The 13846-nt window shown below is 37.6% G+C and overlaps 1 protein-coding gene across 4 annotated transcripts in view; it reads left to right on the top strand.

Moving 5' to 3' along the window:
- CPEB4 (cytoplasmic polyadenylation element binding protein 4) overlaps positions 1–13846 on the top strand; it is a 72157-nt gene that overhangs the window by 14293 nt on the left and 44018 nt on the right. For all 4 annotated transcript variants that reach the window (XM_054487862.2, XM_054487863.2, XM_054487864.2 and 1 more), the window contains exon 2: positions 8165–8246. In XM_054487862.2, coding sequence (XP_054343837.1) covers positions 8165–8246 — 82 coding nt within the window. The remainder of the gene's footprint in view (positions 1–8164; positions 8247–13846) is intronic.

Consider the following 13846-nt stretch of genomic DNA (forward strand, 5'->3'; position numbering starts at 1 on the left):
CATGATGGGTGATGTAGATCTCATTCTCTAGTGAAAATAAGCATACTTTTAAACAAGAGTGAAATATTTTTTAGAGAAATTTGCCTTGCAGGTTTCTAATCATGGGGCATTGACAGACAATGAATTTTTCCATTGCTGACAAATTTTACAAGAAAATTCATAGATGTTTAACAAACAGCAGTTACTAATATTTTCTGCTTATTAAAATCTGAGATCATGCCGTTAAGCCATAATTCTATAAGAGCAAGTCCAAAGGGACCAGTATATACTATGTATTTTCTGATGATGTGACTTGATAAATAGATTGAATCTGAAGGAATGAGTAATTAGCATATCCTTTGTTTAGACTGTTTATCTTGGCTTATAGGGCATTTGACCAGTTGTGAGAGAGAGAAGACATGTCAGTAGTAAATACCTGAAGGGCAGATATTCCATGTCGCTGAATGAAAAAAAAAAAAAAAAAAGCTATATGCTTAAGATATGGGGTATATGGATACCAGAGATAATATTTTATTGTGAAAATTCAAGCACCAAATTTGTATTTTGTTTGTTCTTAATGGTGAGCCACTCACCTCTTGATGCTTTTTCTCAAGGAATTTTGTTTTGGTGAAACTGAACTTTATTTTAATCTTTCCAAAAGTATGGACCTTAGAACTTGAAAGACAGCTGTTTCAGGTTTTGAGAGCAAAGCCCTTCTCTTCATAAGGAAATCTTACAGTAGTTCCTGTAGAATATTTAAGCTGGACTGCATCATAGCTGGCCAACTAGGATAAAAGCTATAAAGCACACCCCTAAGGATCTAATGAAGTTAACCTGTTGAATGGATTTGCTTAACTCAGTGGTGCTCAAAGAGTAATCCCTGGTGTCATTTGGAAACTTGTCAGAGATGGGAATTCTTGGACCCGACCCATGCTGAATGAGACTGTGGGGATGGACCCAGTAATCTGTACTTTAACAAGAACTGCAGGTGATTCTGACGTACTCTCAAGTATGAGAAATGCTGGCTTAGATCAACCATCTGGATGTTAAAAAAAAAAATGGCCACAAATGATTATTTTGGTCTGTGGCATAATTACAATTTAGTTGTTTTTCCTGATAGGAACAGACCAGCAGGTTCACGTGCTGCTTGTGGCAGCTTCTGGAATGTTATGAAAAGCCTTGTCATTAGCTATATACTGATGTAGGTCTTCCCATTTTGCCCTGGCAGGCAGTATTATTTAGGTGTATACTAAAAACAAGGGTCCTCTCCGAAACATTCATTTTGTTTTGTCAGAAGCTTATTTTTATCAACTTTGATTTTCATAGTGGTATCATAAGGTCTTTCTTTTAGAAATTGTCCTGTGAAGTAGAGATGACAGAAACTGAAACTAACCAGTTACTGACATGCAACTCAGTATATTAAATATAATAATTAAGATTACAAAATATGATGAGGCTTAAGCATTGTGATAAAGTTTGCTTTGCTTAGCCTTGAAAATCATTGATGATCTTTTATTTTCCTTCATGATTACTAAGCTCACATGTTCTAGAGTCAGAAGGTCTGGGTTCACATTCTGCCTCCACTTACCTAACATTGATGGGATTATTTAAATACTCGAAGCTTCAGTTTCTTCGTCTGTGAAGTGGGATAATAATTGAACATATCTAATTGTATCAGGGTTTTGTGAAGAATAAATGAGCTTATGAATGTAACCCATAATGTTAGCTGCTGGTAGTAATCCTATTAGTACTGTTGCTACCACCAGTACTCCTGTGGTTAGTAGATAACCCAGAGATGCATTTATGATGGGTCTCTAATTTGTGTGCCATTCTGTCATCTCAGTGGGGAGAAGGAAGATAAGATTTCTCTTTCTCTTCTTATGGTTTTAGTACCTCTGATATATATCATTTGTATAGGTAAAATATAAAAGGTAATATTTGTATAAGTAGAATATAAGTAATATTTGAGTGCCTACTGTTTGCCAGGCACTAGCCAGCATATTCATACCCTCAGAACCCTTAGAGTGCCTCCTTTATTCAAATGTATGTCTTAATTAGTATGGTTCTTTGCCATGATCATTACCCTACCCAAGGAAGGATCACTTGGTTTATAGTAAGACTTGGGTTTGAATCCCGACTATGCCACTAAACTATGCAGTAACCAATCTGTGTAGTAAATTGTGTAAGTTTTCTTTAGTCTCAGTTTTTATTATTAAAATAGGAATAATAGGCTGGGTGCAGTAGCTCATGCCTATAGTCCCAGCTACTTGGGAGGCTGAGGCCAGAGGATCACTGGAGCCCAGGAGTTTGATGCTGTGGTGAGCTGTGATTGTGCCACCGCGCTCCAACTTGGGCAACAGAGTGAGACCCTGTCTCAAAAAAAAAAAAAAAAAGGAATAATAAAATGTAACTTAGAAGATTTGAGGATTAATTAAGACAGTGTTAATCAAGTACCTAGAATAATATCAGGTGCTTAGTAGATGCTCAATAAAGGGTGGGTCTGCTTTTCTAATTTCTCCCTTTAGGGTGCCAAGAGAAACTGGCAGTGGGGTTGAAAGCAAATTGAGTTGTCAGTATCTTTTGTTTTATAAGAGATTCTTTAATCGTCTATCTGAAACCAGCACACTTCACTCTTCTTTCCCCCAGCAAATTTTTTAAGTATTTTTTTTGAAAGAAGCTTATTTTATGTTTCGTGTAGCATAATTAAAATACCATGATTGTCTTTTACTCTTTTGAGACGGAGTCTCGCTCTGTCGCCAGGCTGGAGTATAATGGTGCGATCTCAGCTCACTGCAACCTCCGCCTCCCAGGTTCAAACGATTCTCCTGCCTCAGCCTCCCAGGTAGCTGGGGTTACAGGCGCCTGCCACCATGCCCAGCTAATTTTTGTATTTTTTCACCATGTTGTGGGCAGGCTGGTCTCAAACTCCTGACCTCGTGATCTGCCCGCCTCGGCCTCCCAAATTGCTGGGATTACAGGTGTGAGCCACCGCGCCCAGCTGTGATTGTCCTTTTAAGACTCTAAGTGGTCATTTTCTTACTAATTGATCACTGACCCTTGCCTTTTTGTGGGCAAAAGTGATGGACTTTGATTAATAAATTCTCATCCTTATTTTTGATTCCTGCCATAATTGTCATAATTTAAACTGTAAATCTTGAAAGAGCAAGATATGTTAGGATATCAAAAAGCTAGAATACAAATGTATTTTGGAGTTAGGACAGGGACATCAGAGATCCAATCAAACCACTCCTTTTATGGACCAGGAAAGAGGTATAAAGGATGAAAGTGCCCAAGCTCATATAATATGACAGGCAGAGTTGAAGCTTCCTAGTGTCTAATGCCCATTCCACTCATTTATGCTAATGTTCATTAGCTCAAGTTCAATCAAGAAGAGCATCACCTAACAAGGTTTCTATTTTACAGTTAGTTTAATCTTTGGGAAATGGATCCTAGAAAATAGGTCGGTGGTTATATTTGATCCAATTAACAATTGAAAAAGGCAAAATTGAAGAATGAAATATGGAAATCAAAGCACTTTTATTCTTTTGATTTGACTCTTTCGTTGTTGCATAGGAAAACCAGCATTGTTTGTACTCTTCTTATACTTTGGGTTTGTTTGTTTATCTGTGTCCCCTTTATCTGTTTCCTAATGGTACAGACACATTTTAGGATTTTTTAAAATTAGATGTTAAAAATGGACAGAAAAGATCAGTGAGGGAGTAAATCAAGAATGGCAATCTTAAAACCTGCTCTGAGAACAGAATGTTTACTTGACAAAATATGTGGCTTTTGAACTCTTTGAATTACCAGAGCATCATAAACAAAATGTTTGTAGTAAAGTATACTTGCTAATAAGTTTGGGTTGTGGGGAAGAATACATATTAGACTAGGTTTGGCAAGAATGAAGTACTTGTGCCATTGGACCTTACACCTTGCAGCAGTCTGTGGAGGCAGTTTCCTTCTGAGTCCCTGTAGAGCCTGAGAATCCTTCTCAAAACACCTTGCATCTAATAGTACCAATTGAACAAACTTTGTGTATTTGTATTTACTTGTCATCCCTGTATTAAATTGTAACAAATTATAGGAAAAAATTAGTATCATTACTAAAAATTAGTGTAAAAAGGGTGGAGAATTTCTTTTCATTTCATAAAACATTACTGAAAATTTAAAATTTAATTTAGGATTTTAGTTTTAATGTACTTTACCAGTTAGAAGTCAGCAAAAATCTTTATGTTTCCCACAATATGCTTGGGGTGCCCATGGCGCAGGGTAGTGGGAGGAAGGTGTGGAATAGTTTACTAAATTCCATTCATAATACCACATTTAAAAACCTATAGGTTGCCAGGTGCGGTGGCTTACACCTGTAATCCCAGCACTTTGGGAGGCCAAGGCGGGCGGATCACAAGGTCAACAGATCGAGGCCATCCTGGCCAACATAGTGAAACCCCGTCTATACTAAAAATACAAAAATTAGTGGGGTCTGGTGGCACGCACCTTTAGTCCCAGCTACTCAGGAGGCTGAGGCAGGAGAATCTCTTAAACCCGGGAGGCGGAGGTTGCAGTGAGCCTAGATCATGCCACTGCACTCCAGCCTGGCAACAGAGCGAGACTCCGTCTCAAAACAACAACAACAACAGCAACAACAACAAAACCTATAGGTAGAAAAACAAAAACAAAAACTTATAGGTAAAAAGGAGGCTTCTTTACTTACTGGAAATAGTTCTTATAAAACAAACCAAACAAAAACAGTCTATGTTATATTTTTTATCAATTGCTTCTTTTCAGTGCTCTTGTAGTTCAGTGATTGCAAAATGCATGTTACAGAAATTCATAAGGTTGCTTACTCTGTTAGTTGCGTCAAAAACAACACTAAACTTAATTCCTCCCCTCCCCCAAAAGAAAACATACAGCTCTTTAGAGGGAAAGGGGGAAATATAAAGACGAATCTTAAGGAAGTAGCAGAGAATAAATATTTTAAATGTTTAAAAATTACATGAAGGAATACATCCATACATTGATTTAGCAAACATTTGCATGCTTTCTACCTGCCAAGACCTATGTGAGGCAGAGTAATACAGAAATATAGGACAGTGCTTCTTAACCTGTTTTACATCATGACACACATAGAAAATGATAATTTTTAAACAGAGATCATCTGCCAGGAAGCTCCTGCCACCTCAGGCTCTTCTGGACAGTCTTGTGGGCTTAGGACATGACTGACTTGGTGCACCATCACCCTGTTGTGATAGGCATACTGGAAACACTTCATGTGAGACATAGTTCCTGCTCTTGGGAAGCTCACAGTCAGAGGACACAGCCAAGTGAACAGACACCAGGAATTATTGCCTCCAAGACTGGTTTGTATTAGAGATGGAAATGGATGGCCCTTTTAAAGGTGTGGTTCATTGCTGAAATAGAACATATCCAGCAACTATAGAATGAGATAGTGTAATTTTATATTAACTTCTAAACCTCAAATTATGCCTCAAGTCTACTTAGCTTCTGAAAGAATATGCAGGTTTTGACTTAATTTAGTGCTTGAGATGAGGAAGTGTAAACACAGAACAGCTTCTCTCTTTTGGGAATACTAACCCTTAGTCTGATCCTGATCATGTGTACTCCTGCCTCTCTATAGATAGATCTTGTTCAGGAGATGAGGATAATGAGGAAAGAATCTGGTGGAAGAGGTGGGGCAAAGATGTTCTGGAGGGAATAATACCAGTTTAGAGCAGGATAGAATGGTAAGGCACGTGTTCACTCTTCCCCATCCTCATCCTCACCCTAACCTTCCTGCCCCTGGGGGAAAACTTGAAATACTGTCTCTTACCTGTAATATTGGATTCTACCTAAATATACTGTCTCTGGACTCCTCAAGTTGCAGTGGTATTATAAAACCACTCAGTGCACATTACTGAACATCTGCATGATGAGATAGGGTCAGGAGGAGTGGTCCCTATTTCAGGGAAGCAGAATAATCGTGTGGGGTAAGATGTGTTATAAAAGCACAGAAGAGAAATGTTAGGTCCATCCAAAAAAAAAAAAAAAAAAGTGTTCTCAAGTGGAGGACATCCTCTGTCAGCTTAGAGGTTCTAGAAGTTAGCTAAGAAAGTAGAAAAATGAAGGGGATACAATAAGGAGGTAATTTAAAAAAAAATAAAGTCAAAGCTTTGAATTTAAATAGTAATGTAAAAGAAAATATAATTGAATAGAAGTTTTAGAATTCTGCTTGCAGATTTCTTTGGGATCCCCTTTTTCTTTAATAGTCTTGCAGTGGCCTTTGTGTGTTTATGTATAGTATCCTTAAGGTGGGTCAGAGCATGTATTATTGCTTCGTCTCAGTTTAATTTTAAAATGTTTTCATCTCCTACTTTTTTTTTTTTTTTTTTTTTTTTTTGAGACGGAGTCTCGCTCTGTTGCCCAGGCTGGAGTGCAGTGGCGCGATCTCGGCTCACTGCAAGCTCCGCCTCCCGGATTCACGCCATTCTCCTGCCTCAGCCTCCCGAGTAGCTGGGACTACAGGCGCCCGCCACGACGCCCGGCTAATTTTTTGTATTTTTAGTAGAGACGGGGTTTCACCGTGTTAGCCAGGATGGTCTCGATCTCCTGACCTCGTGATCCACCAGCCTCGGCCTCCCAAAGTGCTGGGATTACAGGCGTGAGCCACCGCACCCGGCCCATCTCCTACTTTTAATGCATCAAGCTAAACCTTAATTTTAGTTGTCTCTAGTACTCTTCATCCTGAGGAATGTCAGAGCACTTGGGATGTTGTATATTTTAGGATTCCATACCCACTCTTGAAATGCACTTGGTTAAGCCAGGGGTTTAGGTCAGCAGTGTACCCCACACTCTTCCTTCCCTTTAATTTTAATGGCAACAAAATCAAGCCTAATTTTGCAAGTTGAGAGTAAATAGGAATTGAGATTTTGTTTTGTTTTGTTTTGCTTTCTCATCTAGATTCTAACTCTTATTTTAACTCTGATCCTTTTATTCTTTATTTACCAGAAGTAATGACTGGGTTGTTTGGGGACCTAATAACATGTTGCATTGGGGGCAGGGAGGGACAGAACATGCTTCAGCAGTTCTCTATTGCTATTCTCATCCTTCTCCTTAGAGAAAGCCTCGTGACAGTAATGAGAGCAGCTTCTGTGCTTCATTATTCCAGATTTATTTTTATGTTGGGGGAAGGGAGAGTCTACCAAATTTTTTTTTACATGCTTTTTGGAAGGAAGGAGATTTTTTTTCAACTTTCTATATAGATTATTAGTTTTAAAAACAAATCTTTAGAGAAGGCAAATCATTAACAGTCAAGAACAACTTTGATAATATATAGAGATGAATACATCAATATTTTTATTTTCTTAAAATAAGTATATAATTTATCTTGGCTGTATCTGGTGGCTCATGCCTGTAATCCCAGCACTTTGGGAGGCTAGGCAGGTGGATCCTTTGAGGTCAGGAGTTCAAGACCAGCCTGGCCAACATGGTGAAACCCCATCTCTACTAAAAATACAAAAAATTAGCCGGGCGTGGTGGCAGGTGCCTGTAATCCTAGCTGCTCTGGAGGCTGAGGCACAAGAATCACTTGAGCCTGGGAGGCAGAGGTTGTAGTGAGCTGAGATCGCACCACTGTACTCCAGCCTGGAACAGTGTGAGACTCTGTCTCAAAAAAAAAAAAAAAGATTTCTCTTTTTTTTTGTATACTTTACCATTTAATAGTCTTACAATCATTCGATGACTATTTTTAAACTTTGCCTTATAAGAAAATATAGCTATTTTGAACAGCACCTACAGGTACCAGTCTAGCAGATAACTAATGGGACAAGTTTGGAAACCTTTGCCACGTTTTTGAAGTCTTAAGTGATGGGAAAGAATATTTTTTTTTAACACTTATGTAATGTTCTTAACTAATACAGAAATCAGTTTTAATGGTTTTGGCTTTCTGAATAAATGTGATGCTTTTGTTGAAATTATTGTTAGAAATCAAATCACTCTTTGCTGAGCCCTGTGTACTTACTTTTGTGGTTTTTGATGTTTGGTATTAACAATAACATTTAGTAATAATGTGCCTTATATAGAGAGTAAAATTGCTACTTTGTGATCTGTGTCCCATCTAATGAAACTTACTGTCCTCTTTTATATTTAAATACTATTTTAAAAAGTGGTTTGTGGCTGTTTGTGTCTACAGGATCGCCCCAGGACATTCGACATGCACTCACTGGAGAGTTCACTCATTGACATAATGAGAGCTGAAAATGATACCATTAAAGGTAAGTTTAGAAATATACCCAATTGATTTCAGAGAATACTTTTAAATGTGTATTAACTATTTAATCTGATACACAGTATGGCAAATATTATGGAGTGACTTTGTATGCAGTAAGTTCTATCAATTTTACACATATACCTCTTTTTGTTAAAAAATCCAACATATTTGATGAACCTCTACAGTGGAGCCATCGTGATACCAGTTAAGAGTACTACCTGAGTACTAATTGCCAAGAATGGGCAATTAGCTCAAAGACAGCAACCATACCTTATTATTATTTTTTTTATATATCAGGCAATAACTTCTCAGTGCCTCAATTGTTTATGTCTCTACCTACTTATGACAGTGATTACGTCCCAGGAAGAGTTCACATGTTGGTAGAATTTTTGCCTAGTTTCATGTTTTAAAAAATAACCAATAGTTTCAAAGTTAAAATGAAGTTCCATAGTTCTCAGAATTTTTTTCTATGTATCATGTTAAAAAAAAGTACTGTTTCTACATGGATTCTGGTCTCATGTTACTGACAAGTTGTGTTATCTTGAATAAGACATTCTGTTTGACTAGGCCTCAATTTCTTCACCTTTATAAAGACGTTGAATTACCTGGGTGCTTTAAAAATAAAATGTAGATGTCTGGACCCCATTCTATACATGGGGTGCGGGATTGCATGTTTTTTTTTTTTTTTTTTTGAGACGGAGTCTCACTCTGTCGCCAGGCTGGAGTGCAGTGACGTAATCTCGGCTCACTGCAAGCTCCGCCTCCCAGGCTCACGCCATTCTCCTGCCTCAGCCTCCCGAGTAGCTGGGACTACAGGCGGCCACCACCACGCCTGGCTCATTTTTTGTATTTTTAGTAGAGACGGGGTTTCACTGTGTTAGCCAGGATGGTCTCGATCTCCTGACCTCATGATCTGCCCACCTTGGCCTCCCAGAGTTATTTTTTAATATCTCAGGTGATGCTAACATGTAGCCAAGAATGAAAATTGCAAGACTAGATATTTCCTAAGGGCCTTTCCTCTGATTTTGGGAAGAGTATCTCACAAAATAAAACATTTTGCTGGATAAAAATATCAGTTTATTAGAAAGCAGTTTTTTTTTTTTTTTTTTAAGAAACTTAGAGTGTTTAGTATATTTGGTCATCCCACTTAAGTTGTTGGCTCCTTCATTCATTCATTCATTCAGTGATTCAATGTTTATGACACTGCTTTGTGCCAGACATAGAGCTTTGCACTGAGGTCAAAGGTGACAAGGCAGCCTGTCGTTTCAACTGGTGACCTGCTTAGCCTAGTTTCCCTTTGAGTTTGGCTTATCATGTTACTGATGCAGAAAAACATTTTATGTATTTTTCAGTAGACCAATAGTGATAATATTTTTTTAATGAGGAAAGCTTTTAGGTTTCTGGAGAGAGGGGAAAAAAAATAATGTGTAAAAAATAGGCATCCATCTGATGTGATACCTTTGAAATAAGAATATTTGGAAGGTCTTTACTGAATTTCTCATGGAATTCTGGTGGATGACTCTAGTGTAGATGCATGCTATATAGCCGTGGAAAGATGATCTCCCACTCAGAATTGACTTTATTTTTGCTACTTTTTAGCACTCTGACTTTGGGTAGTCTTCAGCCTCTTGGACCCTTTGTTTGCTCTTCAGAAAAATGAAGAGTCTGAGGTGCTATTTCTAGCACCAGAAAAATTGTACACTCTTAAAAAATAGCTAAAGGAAAAATATGAATAAGGTTTGTGGGTTGTACCAATGTCAATTTCCTGGTTTTGTATTATAGTTATGTAAAATGTTGCCATTTGAGAACACTGGATAAAGGGTACGTGAGGCTTTCTCTGTACTACTTTTGCAACTTGCTGTCAATCTATAATTAGCAGTTTGGGAGGTAAAGGAGGGAGAATCACTTGAGCCCAGGAGTTCGAGACTAGCCTGGGCAACATGGCAAGACCTTGTCTCTATATAATAAAGTAATTTGAAAAAGGAAAAAGCACAGTGAGACCCTGTCTTTATATAATAAAATAATTTTTTTTTTTTTTTTAAAGTTAAGGTCTGGTGCGGTGGCTCAGGCTTATAATCCCAGCACTTTGGGAGGCCAAGGTAGAGGATGGCTGGAGCCCAGGAGTTCAAGACCAGTCTGGGCAACATGGTGAGACCTGGTCTCTATAAATATTGGAAAAAAAAAAAAAAATAGCCAGGCATGGCAACCCACACCTGTGTTCCCAGTTACATGGGACGCTGAGGCAGGAGGATCACTTTGGGCCCAGAAGGTTGAGGCTGCAGTGAGCTGTGTTCCTGCTCTTTAAGACCTTGTCTCAAAAAAAAAAAAAAAAAAAAAAAGTATGGAAAAAGTAGTTAAAGAACATTTGTATATTCTTAATGTGTTTCATTCTTTCAGCACATTTTAAAAGAGCTTCCCATACACTAGGTACTACAGATAGTAAGTAATTAGAAATCATTTTCTAAGTGCCTATGGTTTTTATCACAGAAAACATAGGTTACAAACAGCAGTGGATAGAAACAACTTGTTATGTGACATTTTAAGAAGCAAGCCTCTAACTAATACTTAGGTTAGATAAAAGAGTTGGCACACATTATTCTTTTTTTTTTGAGACAGAGTCTTGCTCTGTTGCGCAGGCTGGAGTGCAGTGGCGCGATCTCAGCTCAGTGCAACCTTTGCCTCCTGGGTTCAAGCAATTCTCCTGTCTCGGCCTCCCAAGTAGCTGGGGCTACAGGCGCCTGCCACCATGCCTGGCTAATTTTTGTATTTTTAGTAAAGATGGGGTTTCACCTTGTTGGTTGGGCTGGTCTTGAACTCCTGACTTCAGGTGATCCACCCACCTTGGCCTCCCAAAGTGCTGGGATTACAGGCGTGAGCCACTGCACCCGGCCAGCACACAGTATTCTGATACGATTATCAGTTTTGGCCAGGACATCTCTATCAGATTTTTTTCTTCTAGTTTGCTCAACGGGTAATTGTTTAAAGTTCTGCCTTTATTCTATATTCTCTTTTTAAGTTCTCCTTACCAATTTTTACTAAATTAAGTTTCTTTAAGCTGATATTATAGGGATAATCAAAAGTTAGGTCTGATGACAGAATAAATTAAGTCTGATTGATCTAATCTGGGAACATACAGATTTTGTAAAATAGTGATTTATAGACTGCAACATGACGGAATAGAAAGACAGTGGGTTTTGGAATCAGATCTGGTTAAACTGCCACTCTGTCACTACAGTCTGTGGTGGCTGTGAGGATGACATAATATGATGCAGCTATAGATTTCAGCATATTGCCTAGTTCATAGAAGACACTAAAGAAATTACATGTATTATTACTAAACATGTAAGTCTGCTTTCATGCTCATCAAAAAAGCCAGCTTCAGTTTAAGTTTAGGTGCCAATCTGGCTTGAGTATATTACAGGAAGCTTGTGTGTTTTTTCCTACAAAGAGCAGTAAAGAATTCACAGATGAGTGCATGGATCTAAAATGCCAGATTATAGTTATGCTTGTTTTCTTTTTCAAACAAGATCATGACCTTTGTATCGTTGTAGCCTATCACTGCCAAGACATTGTTTTTGCTCAGGGTAACATTTTATTTCTTGTCAAACTATCTTCTGATTTAGATAGCTATTTTAGGAATACTATGCTTGATTTTAACAGTGGTTCATTCTATTGTGAAATTTTGTTTAAAGGTAATAAAGATAATAAAATTTGAATAACTAAAAAAAATTGTCATTTTGAAATAGATATCTAACACCTACCAATTCATTTTGAAAATAAATAAAATACTCTTCCAGTGCTCTACTTCCTTAGAAACAGAAAATAGAAAATTGACATTAGCCAGGTGTGGTAGCTCACACCTGTAACCCTAGCACTTTGGGAGGCCCAAGTGGGTGGATCACCTGAGGTCAGGAGTTCGAGACCAGCCTGGCCAACATGGTGAAACCCCATCTCTACTAAAAATAGAAAAATTATCCGGGCGTGGTAGTGTGCACCTGTAGTCCCAGCTACTCCAGAGGCTGAGGCAGGAGAATTGCTTGAACCTGGCAGGTGGAGGTTGCAATGAGCCGAGATCGGGCCACTGCACTCCAGCCTGGGCGACAGAAGAGAGAGACTCTGTCACAAAAAGAAAAGAAAAGAAAATTCGTGTTAATTCTGAGATTAGTAGAGAACAGTATACCTCTCAGAAAAAAAAAATTAAAAGATTTGATTGTTTTAAAGACTTTACAATTCAAAGACAACTTTAATAATCTTAAAAATAATTTCATAAAAAATTATGAATGACCTCATTTATTTTTCTCTTTCATTTCTGGTTCCTCATAGGTATGCAGTTTGTGTGTGTATGTGTTTAATAAGGCCTAAAATTGCTACAGGAACTACAAGTTGAATCTATTGGTGTGGCTATTATTAACTTAAATTTTCAAAAGAGCTAGAAAACTTAATTTGTATTTTTCATTTTGGAACAAAAAATCTCCCTTACTGTAATGCAGTTAAAAAACTTTATTTTTGCTATCAACAAAATGCTTAATAGTCCTAGGAACCTTCAAGTATAGTTTTTGAATTTCTTTATGAATGTATTATTGATTCCAACTGGTTTGTTGGAAAATTTATGTTTTTTTAAAAAAAATGTTCAAAGGAGTACATAGTTTTCATAATTCGTATTAGTTTTTTTATAACTTATTTTTAATTGCTTTTCTAAGAATTTTGAGGCTACTATGATTTTTTCTATGTACAGGGATTTAGCTCTTTGCGCGGTGAGGAAAGGGTTCTCCTCATTCCTTATCTCCCTGTCCTTTCTCTGGTCAGCTGGCAAGTCTGGATGTTATTTTTATCCACGAAATTGTGTATTGCCTTCTCCATAACCAACACCAGTGACAATCCTCAGAAGCTCTTCCCCAGAGACCGAATTCATTTTCTTTGCTGCACACTCAGTCTCATAAGCTTAGAGCCTGAGCTACAGGCTGATTTTGAATTTTGATCTCCCAGGTGGCAGCTTGTGCATTGCTACAATATTATTAGGCTTATCAAGTTTTTCTTCACCTGGACAGAAAAGTATTTTGTTGCTGTAGATGCCTAGATGATTATTTGGGGAATATTGTATCTTATTGTTATTTGTGTTTTTTCTCGCTTATGAAATTGGTACTTGTTACTTAGAAATGGAGCAGCATGAAATAGATTAAAACCACATGCGAGTACATCTGTTTTCAGCCTTCTGAAGCATAGGTTGGACACAGTGAAATAAAGATTCATGAGGCAGTGTTATATTCAGTGTATAGAGAGACCTCTGAAAATTAGGGAGCCTTTTTTTCTTTTCTGTATGTGAAGGGAATAAAGAGACAAAAATAGTGCTTAAATATTAGATGTCAGAATATAACAATCCACAGTTTCATGATAGTGGTTGAGTATTTTAAATCCAATATATGAAAACAATATAATATTCAATTCGCTTCATTTCACTAGAAAGCCAAAATGAGACAGCAAAATTATTGAGAGAACAAAGGCAATCTACAGACTGTCAAAACATTATAGTTGTTCTTCAGATATTAAATTATGACTTAGATATCATATTATTCCTTTGAATAGTGTGAAAATGGAGTCTTTTTC

This window comes from Pongo pygmaeus, chromosome 4 (assembly GCF_028885625.2).
Source record: "Pongo pygmaeus isolate AG05252 chromosome 4, NHGRI_mPonPyg2-v2.0_pri, whole genome shotgun sequence".
NCBI classification, from domain to species: Eukaryota; Metazoa; Chordata; class Mammalia; order Primates; family Hominidae; genus Pongo; species Pongo pygmaeus.